This window comes from Podarcis bocagei, assembly GCF_964188305.1.
Source record: "Podarcis bocagei genome assembly, chromosome: 16".
Classification (NCBI taxonomy): Eukaryota; Metazoa; Chordata; class Lepidosauria; order Squamata; family Lacertidae; genus Podarcis; species Podarcis bocagei.
In genome coordinates, this window is record NC_138142.1 from 22202034 (window position 1) to 22217637 (window position 15604).

At 47.8% G+C, this 15604-nt stretch overlaps 2 protein-coding genes across 4 annotated transcripts in view; one reads left to right on the forward strand and one right to left on the reverse strand.

Annotated features, from left to right (window-relative positions):
- Window positions 1-504: 504 nt before the first annotated feature.
- Window positions 505-6865, reverse strand: DRC10 (dynein regulatory complex subunit 10). Of its 2 annotated transcripts, none has more exons than XM_081175298.1 (5): window positions 6650-6865; window positions 4394-5179; window positions 3451-3684; window positions 1886-1957; window positions 505-923 (listed from the first exon to the last, which is right to left on the reverse strand). In XM_081175298.1, the coding sequence occupies exons 2-5, from the start codon at window positions 5072-5074 to the stop codon at window positions 651-653; spliced, it is 1260 nt and encodes a 419-aa protein (XP_081031424.1). In that variant the 5' UTR covers window positions 5075-5179; window positions 6650-6865; the 3' UTR covers window positions 505-650. The 2 variants fall into 2 exon arrangements, with proteins under 2 accessions (XP_081031424.1, XP_081031425.1); XM_081175299.1 differs by having other exon boundaries at window positions 4394-5194.
- Window positions 6866-8563: 1698 nt separating this feature from the next.
- The window catches only part of TPCN1 (two pore segment channel 1), a 49144-nt gene continuing 42103 nt past the window's right edge, over window positions 8564-15604 (forward strand). The window contains exons 1-2 of one of the 2 annotated variants that reach the window (XM_081175267.1): window positions 8564-8705; window positions 9525-9965. In XM_081175267.1, the coding sequence (XP_081031393.1) occupies window positions 9869-9965 (97 nt within the window). In that variant the 5' untranslated portion in view covers window positions 8564-8705; window positions 9525-9868. Of the gene's footprint in view, window positions 8706-8772; window positions 8891-9524; window positions 9966-15604 lie in introns of those variants that run through there. The other variant, XM_081175268.1, reaches the window with a different exon arrangement.

The following is a 15604-nucleotide window of genomic DNA, read 5'->3' on the forward strand; positions in this document are numbered from 1 at the left end:
TGAATGAAGAAATAAGAGGTAGGAGAGAAGTTTTGTTTTCATCCCAAGGACCACATTTGCTTCTGGGGGGGCCACATGCCAGGGGTGGGCAGGGCCACAAGCAAAAGTGGGTGGAGCGATGAATGCAAATTTTACTTTTTACAGTGGCCTAGTTTCTCACACACACCCCTCTCCTCCATCCATGCAAGCAGGAGGCTTATCCCAGAATTCAAGGAGACAGTACAGTCAGGCAAAAGCACTTGGGAGTGCAAAGCAGGGACCCTAACAAATGCGGCTTGGGGAAGATTCCTGCATTGTAGGATTGGACTAGATGATCCTTGGAGGCCCCTTCCAACTGAACAATTCTGAGATTTCTGTGTGCCAGAGAAAGACCCTGGGCCTTGAGTTCCCCACCCCTGAAATACGAGTTTTGCCCCTGCAATTCTTGAGCACAGTTAGAACAAGTTCTGTGCAAAGCTTCCCCTGCGGTTTCCTTTCAAACCTGGAGAAAGGAGAGAACAGCTCTTTTACAACTTTGCCTACCTGGCTGATAGCATTTATTGAGGAATGACAAACCTCCCTTGGGAGTGCTAAATACCCATTCTGGACGATCTGGAATGGACTTGGCTGCCTGTGACCGGGGACGGGGCAGGGCAGGAAGAGGTGAAGGCTCACTTCCTCCCTCTCCTCCCTTTGCCCTTCTTCTTCCTCTTGGACCGTAGCAGCGATCTGACCAGGTAGCCCTTCCACAAGGCTTGGATGAGGGTGGCAGCTCGGACCAGGATGGCCAGCTCCTTCTCGGCCTTCTCCTTCTGCTCCTGCTTCACCCTCCTCTCCTCCTTGATCTGGCTGTATTCCTGATCCAGCAGCGCATACTTCTCTCTCAGCTCTGCCAGCTGTTCCTTCTCTACCACATAGACCACGTCAATCTCCTCGATCTCCTCCTGGGGATGGACAAAGGCCTGGCATTTAAGCAACTGCCTCTACATCTAACGGAACTGATCTCTTGACATATTCTGAGCTATAGGAGGCGGTAGGATGTGATGCCCCTTGCAGCAAAGTGTCTTGTGGTGCTTAAAGACAACGGCCCCATCTGCACTGTGCTTTGAAAGCAGCATTATGTAGTGCCCATGGCAGGTTCTCAGATTCTCAATTCATGTCCCCAAAGGGTTGGAGACCTCTCCTTTAAGTTGCTACAAGATTCCTGAATTGTGATCCAAGAAAGAGAAGGGGGACCAGTGGTTCTGCCCATCGACCCATTCTCTTACAAGCCCAAATATGGCAAATAGAGTTTTTAAAGCCCCTCTTACCCAATCTGAGCAGCAGAAAGGGCCTTGGCAAACCTCCTTTTGTAGCCTGAGCATGCTCCCTAGCAGGTAGCAAGTTGCCAATGATACATTAGCGCAATAGGACCCTGTATTTGGTTTCCTTGTTAGCCATCGATGAAAAATCTACTTAAGTCATGGACAGGCAACATGGTGCCCTCCAGGTGTTGTGGACTACTACTCCCATCATCCTTGACCATGCTAGAGTCCAAAACATCTGGACGGCACCATACTTTTTTTTCTGCACACCTGTACAAGCTCTCATTCCGGCTTGAAAAGAAAAGAAAACATGAACTGAAGGATGCTTTTGTTGTGGTCCAGTTAATCAAACCAGCAATGCCAGATCATCTGGCTGAGCAATTTCAGGTAGTAATTCGTGAGGAGGCTGAAACAGCTCACTTTCCTAGGTAATGTTGCAATCATGGAGGTAGGAAAGGGAACCCAGCTGATATAAGGGAAGTGGGAGAGTTATCCTACATCAGTGCCCTGGGAGGTTTTGCTGCTTAACATTTGTGAAATGACCTCTTATGGGCAAAAAGAATTGGCAGAGAAAAGGCTCAGACTTGGGTTGACAACCGTACCTGCTTTTCTAGCATCTCAATATCATACTTCTGGACCCAGTTCTCTATTTCCATCTCCACTTTGTATTTTTTCTAGAATAAATAAGAGAAGAAAATAATTTCCAAAGTTTCAGGGTTAAGCTGGGGCGGCTGGCTATACTAGTAGATGACATTTCCATTGAAGTCATCCAACAGCCTCTGGACAGCTTTAAGTGTTCAGGTATTCTGGGCCTGGTAACACAGTCAGCTGGTTCACACAACCACACTGAGCCAAACTTTGGCACCATGAGACTGCGTGAAATTGCAGGCTCCTGGGGATGAGCTCAGCTCACAATTACTTGGCTTCCCACCCCCAGCCTTTTGGGGGCCAGAGCTTACTACGATGAGTAAACCAAAGTTTGGCTTAGCATGTTGTCTGAGTAGAAACTCATGGTTAAAGCTCCCTCCTCAGTTACAACTTGTGGTTAGTGAGGAGAGAGCTATGATTCTGAGTTTGGACAACACACTCAGTCAAACTCAGCATGTTTGTGTAGCTTTGCTAAGTCAAGTAAGTGGCTGGCTCCAGTTGCATAGTCATTTAGCTACAACGATGGCAACCAGCTGAGTTTATTAACCTGATAGGTGCTGTTTATCCCATTTATATGCACCAGAGATGCCCATCTTCTGTACACTTGTGGTTTCCATTCTACAGCCAGCAGCAGGCCATGGCTGGGTCTTTTCTGGCATAAACTGACTCCTGCAAGACTTCTCTAGAGCCAGAAATGATTTTGCAGTTGAAGTGCTCATGCAGGTACACAAAACCCAATGTTTTCTGAAAATGCATGTAGGCCTCCCCAGGGAAAGCTTTTTTAAAAAACTTGTTAAGCCTAGCCACCTTCAGAGTAAATCGACTTGTTCAATAGGTATAGAGTTTAAATGCACAACAATCCTTTCCAGTCATAAAGAAATTGTTGTCTTTTAAGTTTGGCTGGGAGACAATTTAAAAATTGGAAAGTATTCTTAATTCAGATACTGAGTACCACCACCCCTGGAAGAATGCACAGTTTACCAGTTTGATAACATTGGTTGCAATGGAGGAAGGGCCCAGGTGGCTGTTTGATTCCAGCTCTATCCCAGGCTTGCACTTCTAAGCCACTGTGGCCAAATCAGTCCACCATATCTATGCTACAACCTGCCATGTGCTAGATCAGGGATGCCCAACCAGTAAATTGTGATCTACTGGTAGATTGCAGGATCCTTATCGTGTACAAAAAGTTAATTGGGGAAAGGTCCCTGGCTGATTTTGGACTGTGATTCCCATCATCCCTGACAGGTCCTGCTAGCTAGGGATGATGGGAGTTGTAGTCCAAAAGCAGCTGGAGACCCAGGTTTGAGAAACTCTGGTCTAGTGTTGTTTTTGCCAACCTGGTCTCCTGGTTGGGCTATGTTTGGACTATGATTCCCAGCTGCATTGGCTGGGGCTCATGGGACTTGCAGTCCAAGATATCTGGAAGGCATTGGGCTGTTGTTCTAGTAAGAACGCTCGGACTGGCAGCCTTGTGAATTATTCTCTTCTGAGAATAATTGCTTTGATCACCTTTGCTTACCTTCCGGAGAGCAAGTTCAGACTCCCGGTCCTCCACAATGAGGGCATTTAGTGCGGCTCTGAGCTGATTCAGCTCCTGCTGCAACTTGGCACACTTGCCCTGAGACCCGCGTAGCTCTGTCTTCTGCGCCTTCTCCGCTTCTGCTCGGGTGCGCAGGATTTGGTTTTCGGAGACCTTGGAGAGGCTGTGCAAGTGGGTTTTGAGGTCCTTGATTGTGGCGTTCTTTCTGGAGATCTGAATGGCACCAAGCTGGGTCAGCAGGACTTTCAATCCAAGGCACAAACACCAATTCATTTCAAATGACAACACAAGTCAAGAGAACAATTTAAAACAATGCTGCTGAGGATCTGGGAAGTACGAGACCAGACAGGGCAGAAGCCTGCTGGAAGTAACGTGGAGGGCCTTTTTGGTATCGGTACCCCAACTATGGAAAACCTCCCTAAAGAGGCTCACTTAGTGCCTTCTCTATGTCTTTCTGACGCCTCTTTATTCACTCAGGCTGTTTTAAATCTGTTTTATTTCCTTGACTTTAATTAGGATATATTATATAATTATTGATGGGCTGCTGCATAAGTTTTAAGAAATCAACAATATCAATCAATGGCACCTCCAGTCTTTATTATACTGGAGCTGTCTACCAATTCTATATCCTTGCAAAACACACAGCTGAAAGCTGAAGCTGGGAGATAACTCCTGTTCTAACAGTGGGTAGCCAATGTGGTACTCTACAGAAGTAGCTGGTCTACAATTCCCATCATCCCTCACCACTGGCCATGCTAGAGCAGCTGGGAGTTGTAGTCCAACAACATCTTTTTTTCCCTGCCAGCAGCCTTTCTGGTTGTGCGATATTTTGCAATTCTTTTGATACAGTTTTGGGCTGGACGACTGCTCTGGACCAGTCAAATCCCAAACTGCCTGCCCCACTGCTGCCACCCCATTGTACCTCATCATCACGACTCTTGATCTCCGCTGCCAGTTCCTCCTCCAAAGCTGCAATCATCTCTGTGTTTTTCTTGTCTCGCTGACTTATTTCATGTATAAACCGATTTCTTTCTCTTTCTTCTAATGGGGTAGTCAGAAGCTTCTCAAGCAGGAACCCCCTGAGCTCCACAAGGCCTTTAATGAACTGTGAGACAGCCAGCTGCCTGAAACTGGCAATATCTTGTATTGCCTGATAAGCTAAGGGATGAGCAAAAAACAGGCGTACAATATTTCGGACAGAAGACCTTAAGCCTTGTATGTGCAAGACAAGGTAGCCACTTGGATCCTCAGTGTCAATGAGCCACCCCCTGGCAGTGCCCTTTTGCAAAACCCCTTCCTCTTCAAGGCGGGTGAGCGTCGCCTCCATAACGTTTGAAAGCCGCAGGTGTTCCTTAAGAGCCCCTGTAAGTTCAGGTCCCAACACTGCACTCATATCCTCAAGGTTCTTGATGATGTAAGAGAATGCGCTGACCAGCTCCACCTTAAAGATGGTATCGTCCATCACAGATATAATTCTCTTGGTCTCAACAGTGGATAGCTTTGACCGACCAGGCTCTAGGATCTTCAGGGGCATTCTGAGGTTCACCTTTCTGGTCAGGTTGGCATCTGATTGGGTGGACAGTTGGACTACTTGGGTTGCCATGTTTTCAGCCAGGTATCCTCACAGGGTGTGCTTTCAGATCCACAAGTAGCTTTAGTCTTCAGTACCAAGTAAGCAGGTGCTCCAGCGCATCTGACGCTTCAATTTCTGTGGGGAAACGGACTATAAAAACCCGCACATGCACACATGTTGGTCCCAGAATCACAAATACAGAATATATGAAAAAGAGACTTGACTCTAGGGCTGGATATCTGGTTTTCAACATCGCAATATATCTCCAGCTAAACATTGCAATGTTGGCACATCACAATGTATGGAGCTATATAGAGGCACTGGCTGGCTTCACGGTTTTCCCAGCATCGTGACTGTTGCACAGCACACACAAACACACATCATGATTCACAATATATTGCTAGGTCAAAAATTATGAAACCAGTATCTCAATACAGACTTCAAACCAGTTTCGGACAATATATTGATATATCGCCTAGCTCTACTTGACGCCAAAAAAGATGAGGATACTATTTGTGGTCCTCACGCAACCCAGGACAGAATAATGAGGAAATATGGTGCTTTATACGCCCTAGAACAGACAACTTAGAAGCGGGTAAGTGAGGAGAGAATCTGAAGAATGGGAAAGCAGAAGAGCTGTAATAGGTAAAGGGATGATTTAGGGTCCATGAGAGGTAAAAAATCATTTACTGGGTAAATGGGGCACTACCCTAGAAACCTCAGGCTTTACCCTCAGCCAGCCCTCCCTCCACCTGCTGGCCTTCTTACTTAAAATTAGTCCAGCTCAGTGGTATGGCATCTGTTTTCCTGGGGTGCCACACCCCAAACTTCGCTACTGAGCCACTACTGAAACAAAGCCAAAGTAACTGCATTATTCATCTCTTGCGCCTTCCTTTCTCCTCACACTTCTGTGGCTCTTCACACACGCCACCCTTGTTAAAAAACAAACAAAAACCCCAGTCCTATACAAATTACATTTATTCAGAAGTCCCATAGGGTCCAGGCAGTTCCCGACAGGAATCCAGCAAGCAAGGGATAAAAGGATAAGCCCTCTCTTGCTGTTGCTCCCCATCCCCATGAACTGGTGCTATACTGCTGCTTGAACATGGAGGTTTCATCACAGCTAATAACCCCTAACAGACCTCTCTCCATAGATTTGTCTAATCCTCTTTTGAAACCATTAAAGCTTGTAGATATTGTCACAGCGCACAGCAGCTACCCAGTTCCACACCTTAACTTTCTTTCCCCCATATACACACACACACACACACACGCATATCTCATATACACACACACACACACACACACACACACACACACACATACATATATATATAGTTTTCTTCTGGTCAACACACTCAAGGCGGCTCACAGTTGCAACCTCCTCCAAGCAACAACCTTGCTAGGGATGTTAGGCTAAGAGATACAGAGAGCTTCCTAAATTTATGCATGTTGCTTATTAAGTTTGTACAGATGCCCATCCATAGATTTCACAGATAATATTTAAATGTAAAACATAACCTATAATAACACCAATATAATATGCAGTACAAAAATATGGTAATAACCCACTATTAAAACAATTTAGACTTTCCTTAAACTCACCCCAAAACAAGCCTTGCACCCCACCCCCACCCCCACAATGGGTCACCGCTACCACCGCCTCGTTTTTTCAAACAAGGCCCAGCTTGCCTGTTGCTTAGCAACTCCAATTAGCGTGGTGGTGGGAGAAGCCACCAATCACATTCTCCGACACTTCTTTGCCTATCGTTGGCATCATATAAAAGGGCTGTCCAATAGCAGTGCGGAAACTATATGAGAATATTCCAAGCCCGCCCCCAACCCTCCTTCGACATTCCTCTCGCTACCAAGGGGTCATAGACGCAATAGAGCGGCTTTTTGAGGTTCAGGTTCCTTCTTGAGTCTTGACCGTATGGGGAGGGCAACCATAGAGGTGAAAATTTCTAGAACGACACACATACGCTTGAGCGTCCATGGGGGGGGGGAGAAACTTGAGGCTTATGATTCTCTTATTATAGCAAAGGAACTACGGGGGGGGGGCGGGGGGGAGGAGAGAAGAAACTCTCTATGGTCTCAGGATGGTACCGCTCTACCCCGTACAATCTATGTGGTGACACCTTTACTTCGAAGGAAGTTCGATTTTAGAACGGAAGTGCCCTAAAGGCGGCGCTCAAATTTTCCCTGACTGTATGCTTGGAGACTTTGGAAGCAACCAGTTCAAAGATTGGGAAAAGGACGCTATGCAGGTGGGGGCAGAGCAGCTCCCCTGCTTAGTCTTCACAGTTTGCTTTGGACGCTCTTTGCCACTCATATGGTGGTGTTCAACATATGAGGACCGGAAGTTTGAAAATTTGTGTCTTACCTCTATTCCAGCTCTTTAAGAACTCAGGGGTGGCTCAATAGGGCCATCTCTCGCCTATCACAGAAGAGCTCGGTTGGGTTTTGCGCACGCGTGTAGGGCGGAGCTAAAAAGTTTGCGGGCGTGTAAGCGGATGGTGCGTGCGCACGGGTTGTTTTTCCTTGTACGTAGAGGGCGTGGGCGAGGGATATAGAGGTATACCATCATGAAGTGCATAAGCAACTTCCGGTTTCTACTTATATCCCGCTCTATGATGTTTGGGGCAGCAATTCTAGACGGAGCCTGCAATCCTTAAAAACACTCACTTGGGAGTAAGCGCCAGCGAAACCAATGGTGTCTTCTTCCGAGTTGTCGTATATAGGATCGCAGTGCCCGGCACGTGAAGTTAGCCTTACTGCACTTACGTAGAAACATAGGATGCTGCCTTTTATTATTATCATTATTCTAGATTCAGTTAGGTAGCCGTGTTGGTCTGACGCAGTCGAAATAAATAAAAAAAGTCCAGTAGCACCTTAGAGACCAACTAAGTTTGTTGTTGTTGTTGTTGTTGTTGTTGTTGTTGTTGTTGTTATGTCAGACCATTGATCCCTCTTGCTCCCTGCCATATCCGGAGACGCCAGGGATTGAACCCGATGCCTTCTGCATGCAAAACAAATGCTTTGCCACCGATCCACTACAAGGAAGATGGTCCAGCAAAGAAATAACACAAAAAATATAAAATCATTGATAATGCTAACCTTTACTTGAACTTTTCTTATTTTAACCCATGTGCAACTGTACTCACTCCACGTGCCTATTTTAGAGTTTTGTTTCCCACCTCTTGTTATAATTGCTCTGTTTTATATACACTACAAGATGATTTTTTAAGCTTTCAACTTTCATAAAGGCACCAGGTGAAAAAAACCCCAAAATTACGGCAATTAGGAAGGTGTTCCTCTCCCCGCAGTTTCATATGGCGTGTTTTGTTTTATTTGCGTATTTTATGTCCGTGTGTCGCTGTCTTTAAAAGAGCGGTATTCAGGCTTGAGGGGCCGCCCTGAGGGGCGGCAGCGACAAGCGAGGGAAGGGGGCGGTTTCAGTCAACAATCGTGTCCCGTGTCGTCGTCGTCCCAATACTCCCGCCTTCCCAAAAGGCCTAGGAATTGCTTCCGCCGGTAGCAAGAAGTAGGGCAGCGGAGAGGGGGAAGGTAAAGAGAGCCCCTTCCCCTTCAGCGGCCTCGCAGGCAAGGGAGGCTGAGCCGCATTATGCGCTGTAAAAGTTCCGACCTTCCATAACTGATAGTAAGAATAAATGGCAATCATATAGTTAGGGGGACGGGACAGAATGGCTTTTATACTAAACGGGGTTCAGAGGTTGGAGTTGAAGTGGTGGCGACACGATCCAGGTGTTAAAATGCCGAAGGCTGGGCGGCACTCTGCCCATGCCTAGAGGCGTTTTTCTTTATTAAGAGGGCATCGTTTGGCAGGTAAAGGAAAAAAGAGCCTCTTAAGCAATTCCGTCTTTAATAAAAGAGGACGCCCAGAAGTGGAAGAGGAGGAAGAGCTGGGGGTGCAAAAGCAAGAATTGAACAGTGGCTACCAAAAGTGGCTTTTAACATCTGGTTAAGGGAGGAGGGGAGAGTGAAGGCGTGCAAAATCAAAACTCAACAATGTTGGCGAGAAGGGTACCCCCCCCCGAAAAAAACCCCAGCCCAGCAACAACAACAGCCCGCCTTTTACTGTTTTAAGAGTAAAGGGTCTTATAGAAGCGTGCAAAATAAAAGACTCCTGCGCTTTTATTGTACTGGATTAAGGGGGGAGAAAGGGATCTCGTTGCAAAACCGATCGAGCCCTGAAAACAGGGTGGGCGGAAACATTTCCCAGATCAAGATAGTCCAGCTGAAATTGCGAGAGGCCTCCCCCTCTTTCCCTTCCCCAAGTTTTGAAACGGATCTCCCTGCTTTTTGCGCGCAGCGATGGACCACCGAGGCGCTATTCCGAAGAGAGGCGCCTAGCGATGCTGGCTGGCCCCGGGCCGGCTAAAGCAGAGCACCATCTCTTTGGTTCGCCTCCGCTCGGCCTCCGCTCACTCTCTCCCCGCCTCCCTCCCTTTCCCTCCAGGGATGATCCTCCTCCTAAGTCGGAAGGGCTGCTGAGGTCAGAGACAGACGCCAGCTGAGTTTGGGACGCAGCAGCGACGGCGGAGGCGTTTTTGCGCGGAAAGTGAATGACGGCGCAAGTCGAGAGTTGACGCTCCTTTGGCAACAAGAGCACCCAAAAAGCCAGGCGGGGTGCCTGGTGGGGGCTCCATGATGCGGGCCAGGGTTCCGCCGAGATGGGTGCCGTTTCCTCCACGCACCCGGGACAGTCTCAGGTCTGCAAGATGCGCCTGATCTTGGACGAAGCGGCGACGGGAGCCGGGGTTTAAAGGGATTTCCTGGAGCAAAGCAAGAGTCTTCTTGGGGATGGCTGTGAATCCGGAAGATGACGACGTCCCCCTCATCCTCACCTTGGATGAGGGCAGAAGTCACGGTCCCGATCCGGAGGGGCTACCCAGCGAAAGTAAGTTCAACTCCCTCCCTTCATTTGTTTGTTGCATCCCCTGCAACGAGGCTGGTGTCCTTTGGCAGTTGCGTACGCACGCCATACTTTTTTAAAGCTCGTTTTCTCCACCAAAGGATCCTGGGAAATGTGGTTTCTCCATCTTCAGAGCTACATTTCCCAGCGCCCTTGACAAACTACAGTTCCCTGGAATCTTTGGTGGCCACGGCGAAACATAACTTTAAAAGTATGGTGCGTACACAGCTTAGCGGTTGGGCAGATACGTATGACAAGTTGTTACTTTTTAAACGAAGCTTTATATCAAGATTTTGCTGAGATCTCAGGATGCAAGGGCAACCGAAAACAATCTGAGCAATTTTCAGTAGCTTGCAGATACCTAATGGGCTAAGGATTTTGTTTTTGTTAAGTGATGAATTAATATGTTTAATTCTATAAGTTGAAGATCTAAGGATGTTAATGCTTAAGTTAAATTTTATAAAAATTGGGATTTGGAAATTTGGGATTTGAAAAAGGACATGCAATGAAATTCAACCAAAGGGAAGCGAGGAAGTCACTTAACAAAGTTAATAACTGTAATTTTCAATAAGGCTATGATTTATGTTTGTTTGTCTTGTGTGTTTATTTGTTTGTTTATAATATTGTGAAAACTAATAAAAAAAATTGGGGGGAAATGAAAACAATTTGAGCAAGGGCAAATAAAAATGAAAACATGCAAAACTATGCTAATGATGAGCAGAATTGATGTTGCCTTACCAGTTAAAAGCCTGGGGGGGGAGGGGAATTATTGGTCCCTTGGCTCAAGTGTAACAGACTAGATGCCAGGTAAACAGTTCCGCGGAGCGTGTTCCAAATTCAGGGCACTGCTGCAAGAAAGGCCCTTTCCCCAATGGTGTACATCTTAATGGGGACACCCAAAGGCCCATAGCTTGGTGAAAGTTCTGCAGCTCCATGGTAAAACATCTGCTTACTCCGTGGAAGCTGGTCCTTTAAGGCAAATGGGACACAGCCCCACCAGCCTCAGTTTGCCTTCAGCCAGCCCTCACCTTCCTGCCCTCTTACAATCAGTCAAGGGGGTGGTTTGCCTGCCATTAGTTGCTCTGGCTTCACTCATTGCTGGTCTCGGGCCTTCTACCTTTCTAGCCTCCACTGTCTGTTTTGCATCAGAATTCCGGTCCCAGCTTCAATCCCTGGTGTCTCTGGGTAGGGATGGGAAGGGGACCCCAGTCAAAAACCTTGGAGAGCTGCAGCCAGTCAGTGTAGATAGTACAGTGGTCCCTTTGTTCTCAAACTTAATCTGTTCCGGAAGTCCGTTCCAAAACCAAAGCGTTCCAAAACCAAGGCGTGCTTTCCCATAGAAAGTAATGAAAAACGAATTAATCCGTTCCAGACTTTTAAAAACAACCACCAAAACAGCCATTTAACATGAATTTTACTATCTAACGAGACCATCAATCCATAAAATGAAAGCAATAATCAATGTACTGTACTATAAAATAAATAAGACAGTTTTGTAGATGATGATGATGATGATGATGATGATGATGATGATGATTTCTTACCTGCACTGATGATAGTTATTGTTTGGATGGGGGGCTTTCATCCATTTCTGCAGTCACTCAATCAGTAGCTGAACTGGGTTCCACACAGTCACAAAAACAAATTAATCGAAAAAGCCTCAAAAACAAAAACGCAAAATAAATATAAAAAACAAAAGCTCCAAACTTAATTACGGTAGTTCCAGAAGCCCATTTGACTTCCAAAATGTTTGAAAACCAAGGCATAGCTTCTGATTGGTGCAGGTGCCCTGGAAATAATAGCCGACAGCCACATTGGATGTCTGGTTTCCGAAAAACTTTGGGGGTTTTGGAGTTTGAGAACCAAGGCGTTTGAGTACCAAGGGACCACTGTACCGAGTTAGATGGGCCAAAGCTTTGCATCTTCCTGTGCTATGCCTAGATTGGCCACTGATGGTGAGCTGCCTTATGGGAGGTCCATAGAGAGTAGATGCTGCACGCTTACCTTTTTTTGTGTGTACACGTGTCAGGGAGTCATAGCAAGTGAATCCTAACTTAACATTGCGTGAGCCTGCACAATAGATAGGTTTGTGCGTGCTCGTTCTTGATTTACCTTTCAGAAGCTTTCTATTCTGTCTTTTGATGGAATGAGCTTCCAGGCAGCTGGCTCTTGTGCTCAAGTCCTGCTTGCAGGTTTCCCACAACCACCTGCTTGGCCACTGTTGAGAGCAGGATGCTGGACTACGTGGGCCATTGACCTGATGCAATAGGCACTTCCTATGTTCTTAGATTGCAATACAGTGGTACCTCGGGTTAAGTACTTAATTCGTTCCGGAGGTCCGTTCTTAACCTGAAACTCTTCTTAACCTGAAGCACCACTTTAGCTAATGGGGCCTGCTGCTGCTGCTGCTGTGCCTCCGGAGCCCAATTTCTGTTCTTATCCTGAAGCAAAGTTCTTAAACTGAAGCACTATTTCTGGGTTAGCGGAGTCTGTAACCTGAAGCGTATGTAACCTGAAGCGTATATAACCCGAGGTACAGTGGTGCCTCGCAAGACGAAAAGAATCCGTTCTGTGATTCTCTTCGTCTAGCGGTTTTTTCGTCTTGCGAAGCAAGCCCATTGAAGGATTAGCGGATTAGTGCTATTAGCACTATTAGCGGCTTTTAGCGGCTTATCTGCTGATCGGATCAGCTGATAAGCGGCTTAGAAAAAGGGGGGGGAGGAAAAAAAACCAGCAGGAACTCGCAAGACATTGTCGTCTTGCGAAGCAAGCCCATAGGAGATTCGTTTTGCGAAGCACCTCCAAAACAGAAAACCCTTTCGTCTAGCGAGTTTTCCGTCTTGCGAGGCATTCGTCTTGCGGGGCACCACTGTACCACTGTAATGCATATAGACATCCATAGACAGATCCCATACCTGCACCATCCAGCCGTACTTAGTTCCATGGTTGGGGTCAGAGTTAGAAACTCAGATATATATATATATAAGCTAGGTGCCAAATGGCTCCTTAAACCAGGGTTACAGCTGCCAAAACAGAATGCTGAGTTGCCATTTGGGGGCCAGATGGCTCACAAGCCATATTGTTTAACATGACTTCTGGATTCCTGAAATTCATTCTGATTGTGCAGATAAAATAGAATCCTACGGGATGTGTTGCTAAGTGTGTGGAAACAGGCAAGACCCAAAGACCCTCAGGCATGCAGCTCCAGATGGTGGAGATGTCTGGCGCCATCTTGGAGCCCAGGCATCTTCACTTGGTCAAGTGGCAGGTAAAGGTAAAGGGACCCCTGACCATTAGGTCCAGTTGTGACCGACTCTGGGGTTGCGGCTCTCATCTCGCTTTATTGGCCGAGGGAGCCGACATACAGCTTCCGGGTCATGTGGCCAGCATGACTAAGCCCTTCTGGCGAACCAGAGCAGCGCACGGAAATGCCATTTACCTTCCCGCCGGAGTGGTACCTATTTATCTACTTGCACTTTGACGTGCTTTCAAACTGCTAGGTTGGCAAGAGCAGGGACCGAGCAACAGGAGCTTACCCCGTCGTGGGGATTTGAACCACCGACCTTCTGATCGGCAAGCACTAGGCTCTGTGGTTTAACCCACAGCGCCACCTGCGTCCCAAGTGGCTGGTAGCCAGGTGCAAAATGCGCCTGGCACCTGGCGAATTTCGAACACTGCTCTGCAGTCCCTGGGCAACTGGCAATTTTAGCTGGGTGCTCTTTCTATAGGGGCGTGGGGGGTTAATAAGCTTGTTGCGGCTTGATTCGTTACTGGCAGATGGATTAGGCTGATCTCCCCCTTGCTGAAAAGGTGCAATCCTCTCTTTCCTTGTCCCTCCCCAACCCTTGGTTCAGCAGAGAACCTCTTTCGACCTAAAGTTTCACTTCCAGTTGGGCAAGATGCCATTCGACTTGTAGTGCAATGAAATACTTTTTGCTGATGTAGTCACATTAATTACAGTGAGAATCCCTGGGGTACCTGGACTGAATTGGAGTTTTCTATTCTGCGTGAGATAGTTAATTAGAATCGAAAGTTAACTTCAAATGTTCCCAGACACTGAAATGCATATTAGTGGATCATGTGGGCAAATTGTAGTGTGAGCTTTGGCTCGCTTGCTGGAGTTACCGTATTTTTCGCCCCATAAGACGCACTTTTTCCCCTCCAAAAATGAAGGGGAAATCGGGGTGCGTCTTATGGGGCGAATGCCTGCAAGCCTCGCGCGCCCGGCAGGAGGTCCGACCGGGTGCGCGAGGCTTGGGGCGGCAGCCTGTCGCCCGAAGCACGGGGAGCCCTCTGGAGGGCTCCCCCTGCTTCGGGCGAGTGTCTGCAAGCCTCGCGCACCCGGCAGGAGGTCCCACCGGGTGTGCGAGGCTTGGGGCGGCAGCGGACTGCTTGCGCGCACCGAGAAGCTTGGGGCCAGCTGAGCTCAGCACGCCCCAAGCTTCTCGGTGCGCGCAAGCAGTCCGCTGCCGCCCCAAGCCTTGCGCACCCAGCGGGACCTCCTGCCGGGTGCGGGAGGCTTGGGGCGGCAGCGGACTGCTTGCCAGCACGCAGAAGCTTGGGGCGCGCTGACCTCAGCTTGCCCCAAGCTTCTGGATTAGCGCAGCGCACCTGGGGGGGAAATAAATTTTTTTCCCTTTATTTCCCCCCCTAAAATCTAGGTGCGTCTTATGGGCCGGTGCGTCTTATGGGGCGAAAAATACGGTATCTGTCCGCTCTGCAGCGGCCAGAGCCACTTCCTTTAGGAGCCAGTCCCCGTGGGTTCTTGTGCTAATGCCTGCTTCAACCTCAGTATAGTAATAAAAATAAAACAGGACATTGTGTCCTGCTTTAAGTACCTGGGACTTAGGGAGGAAAGTATTTGTGAATATTAATTTTGCTTGGGGATGTGAGGTGGTCATTGTAAAATTGTTCCTTGGTCTTGGGTCTTCAGGGTTCATTCCATGATCACTGTAGGGACGTGGGTGGCGCTGTGGTCTAAACCACTGAGCCTCTTGGGCTTGCCGATCAGAAGATTGGCAGTTCGGATCTCCATGACGGGGTGAGCTCCCGTTGTTCTGTCCCAGCTTCTGCCAACATAGCAGTTCGAAAGCAGGTCAGTGCAAGTAGATAAATAGGTACCGCTGCGGCGGGCAGGTAGACAGTGTTTCCGTGTGCTCTGGCACTTGTCACGGTCCTCCGTGCACCAGAAGTGGTTTAGTCATGCTGGCCACATGACCCAGAAAGCTGTCTGTGGACAAGCGCCGGCTCCCTCAGCCTGAAAGCGAGATGAGCACTGCAACCCCAGTCGCCTTTGACTGGACTTAACCGTCCAGGGGTCCTTTATCTTTTTTACCATGCTCACTGTGATGAATGAAGGAGTCCACTTTTCTAGGAGTGACACAAAATGTAAACAGAATCCAGTGTGTGGCAAGCACCTTAGGGCCTTGGAGCACTTGGTTGCAATTAAGATAGGGACCAGCTGATGCTGCTGTCAACAGATATCTCCGCTTATCAGGCCTATTAGCAGTGGGGGTCTAGATATTCCGAGGAGCCAGGTTCAGTAGAAACACAGGGACATGATTGCAGGAAGGGTAGCGATAAATTCTCAGTAGCATTCTCAATAGGGATTGTATGCAGAAGAG

What these genes read in the sequence shown, in the direction of transcription:
- DRC10 (XM_081175298.1), bottom strand. Translation starts at nt 5,074, where the DNA reads ATGGCAACCCAAGTAGTCCAACTGTCCACCCAATCAGATGCCAACCTG. An exon ending in CTGAACTTGCTCTCCGGAAG is followed by an intron (nt 1,958 to 3,450) that starts GTAAGCAAAGGT and finishes TATTTATTCTAG; the next exon opens with AAAAAATACAAAGTGGAGAT. An exon ending in TTGAGATGCTAGAAAAGCAG is followed by an intron (nt 924 to 1,885) that starts GTACGGTTGTCA and finishes GTCCATCCCCAG; the next exon opens with GAGGAGATCGAGGAGATTGA.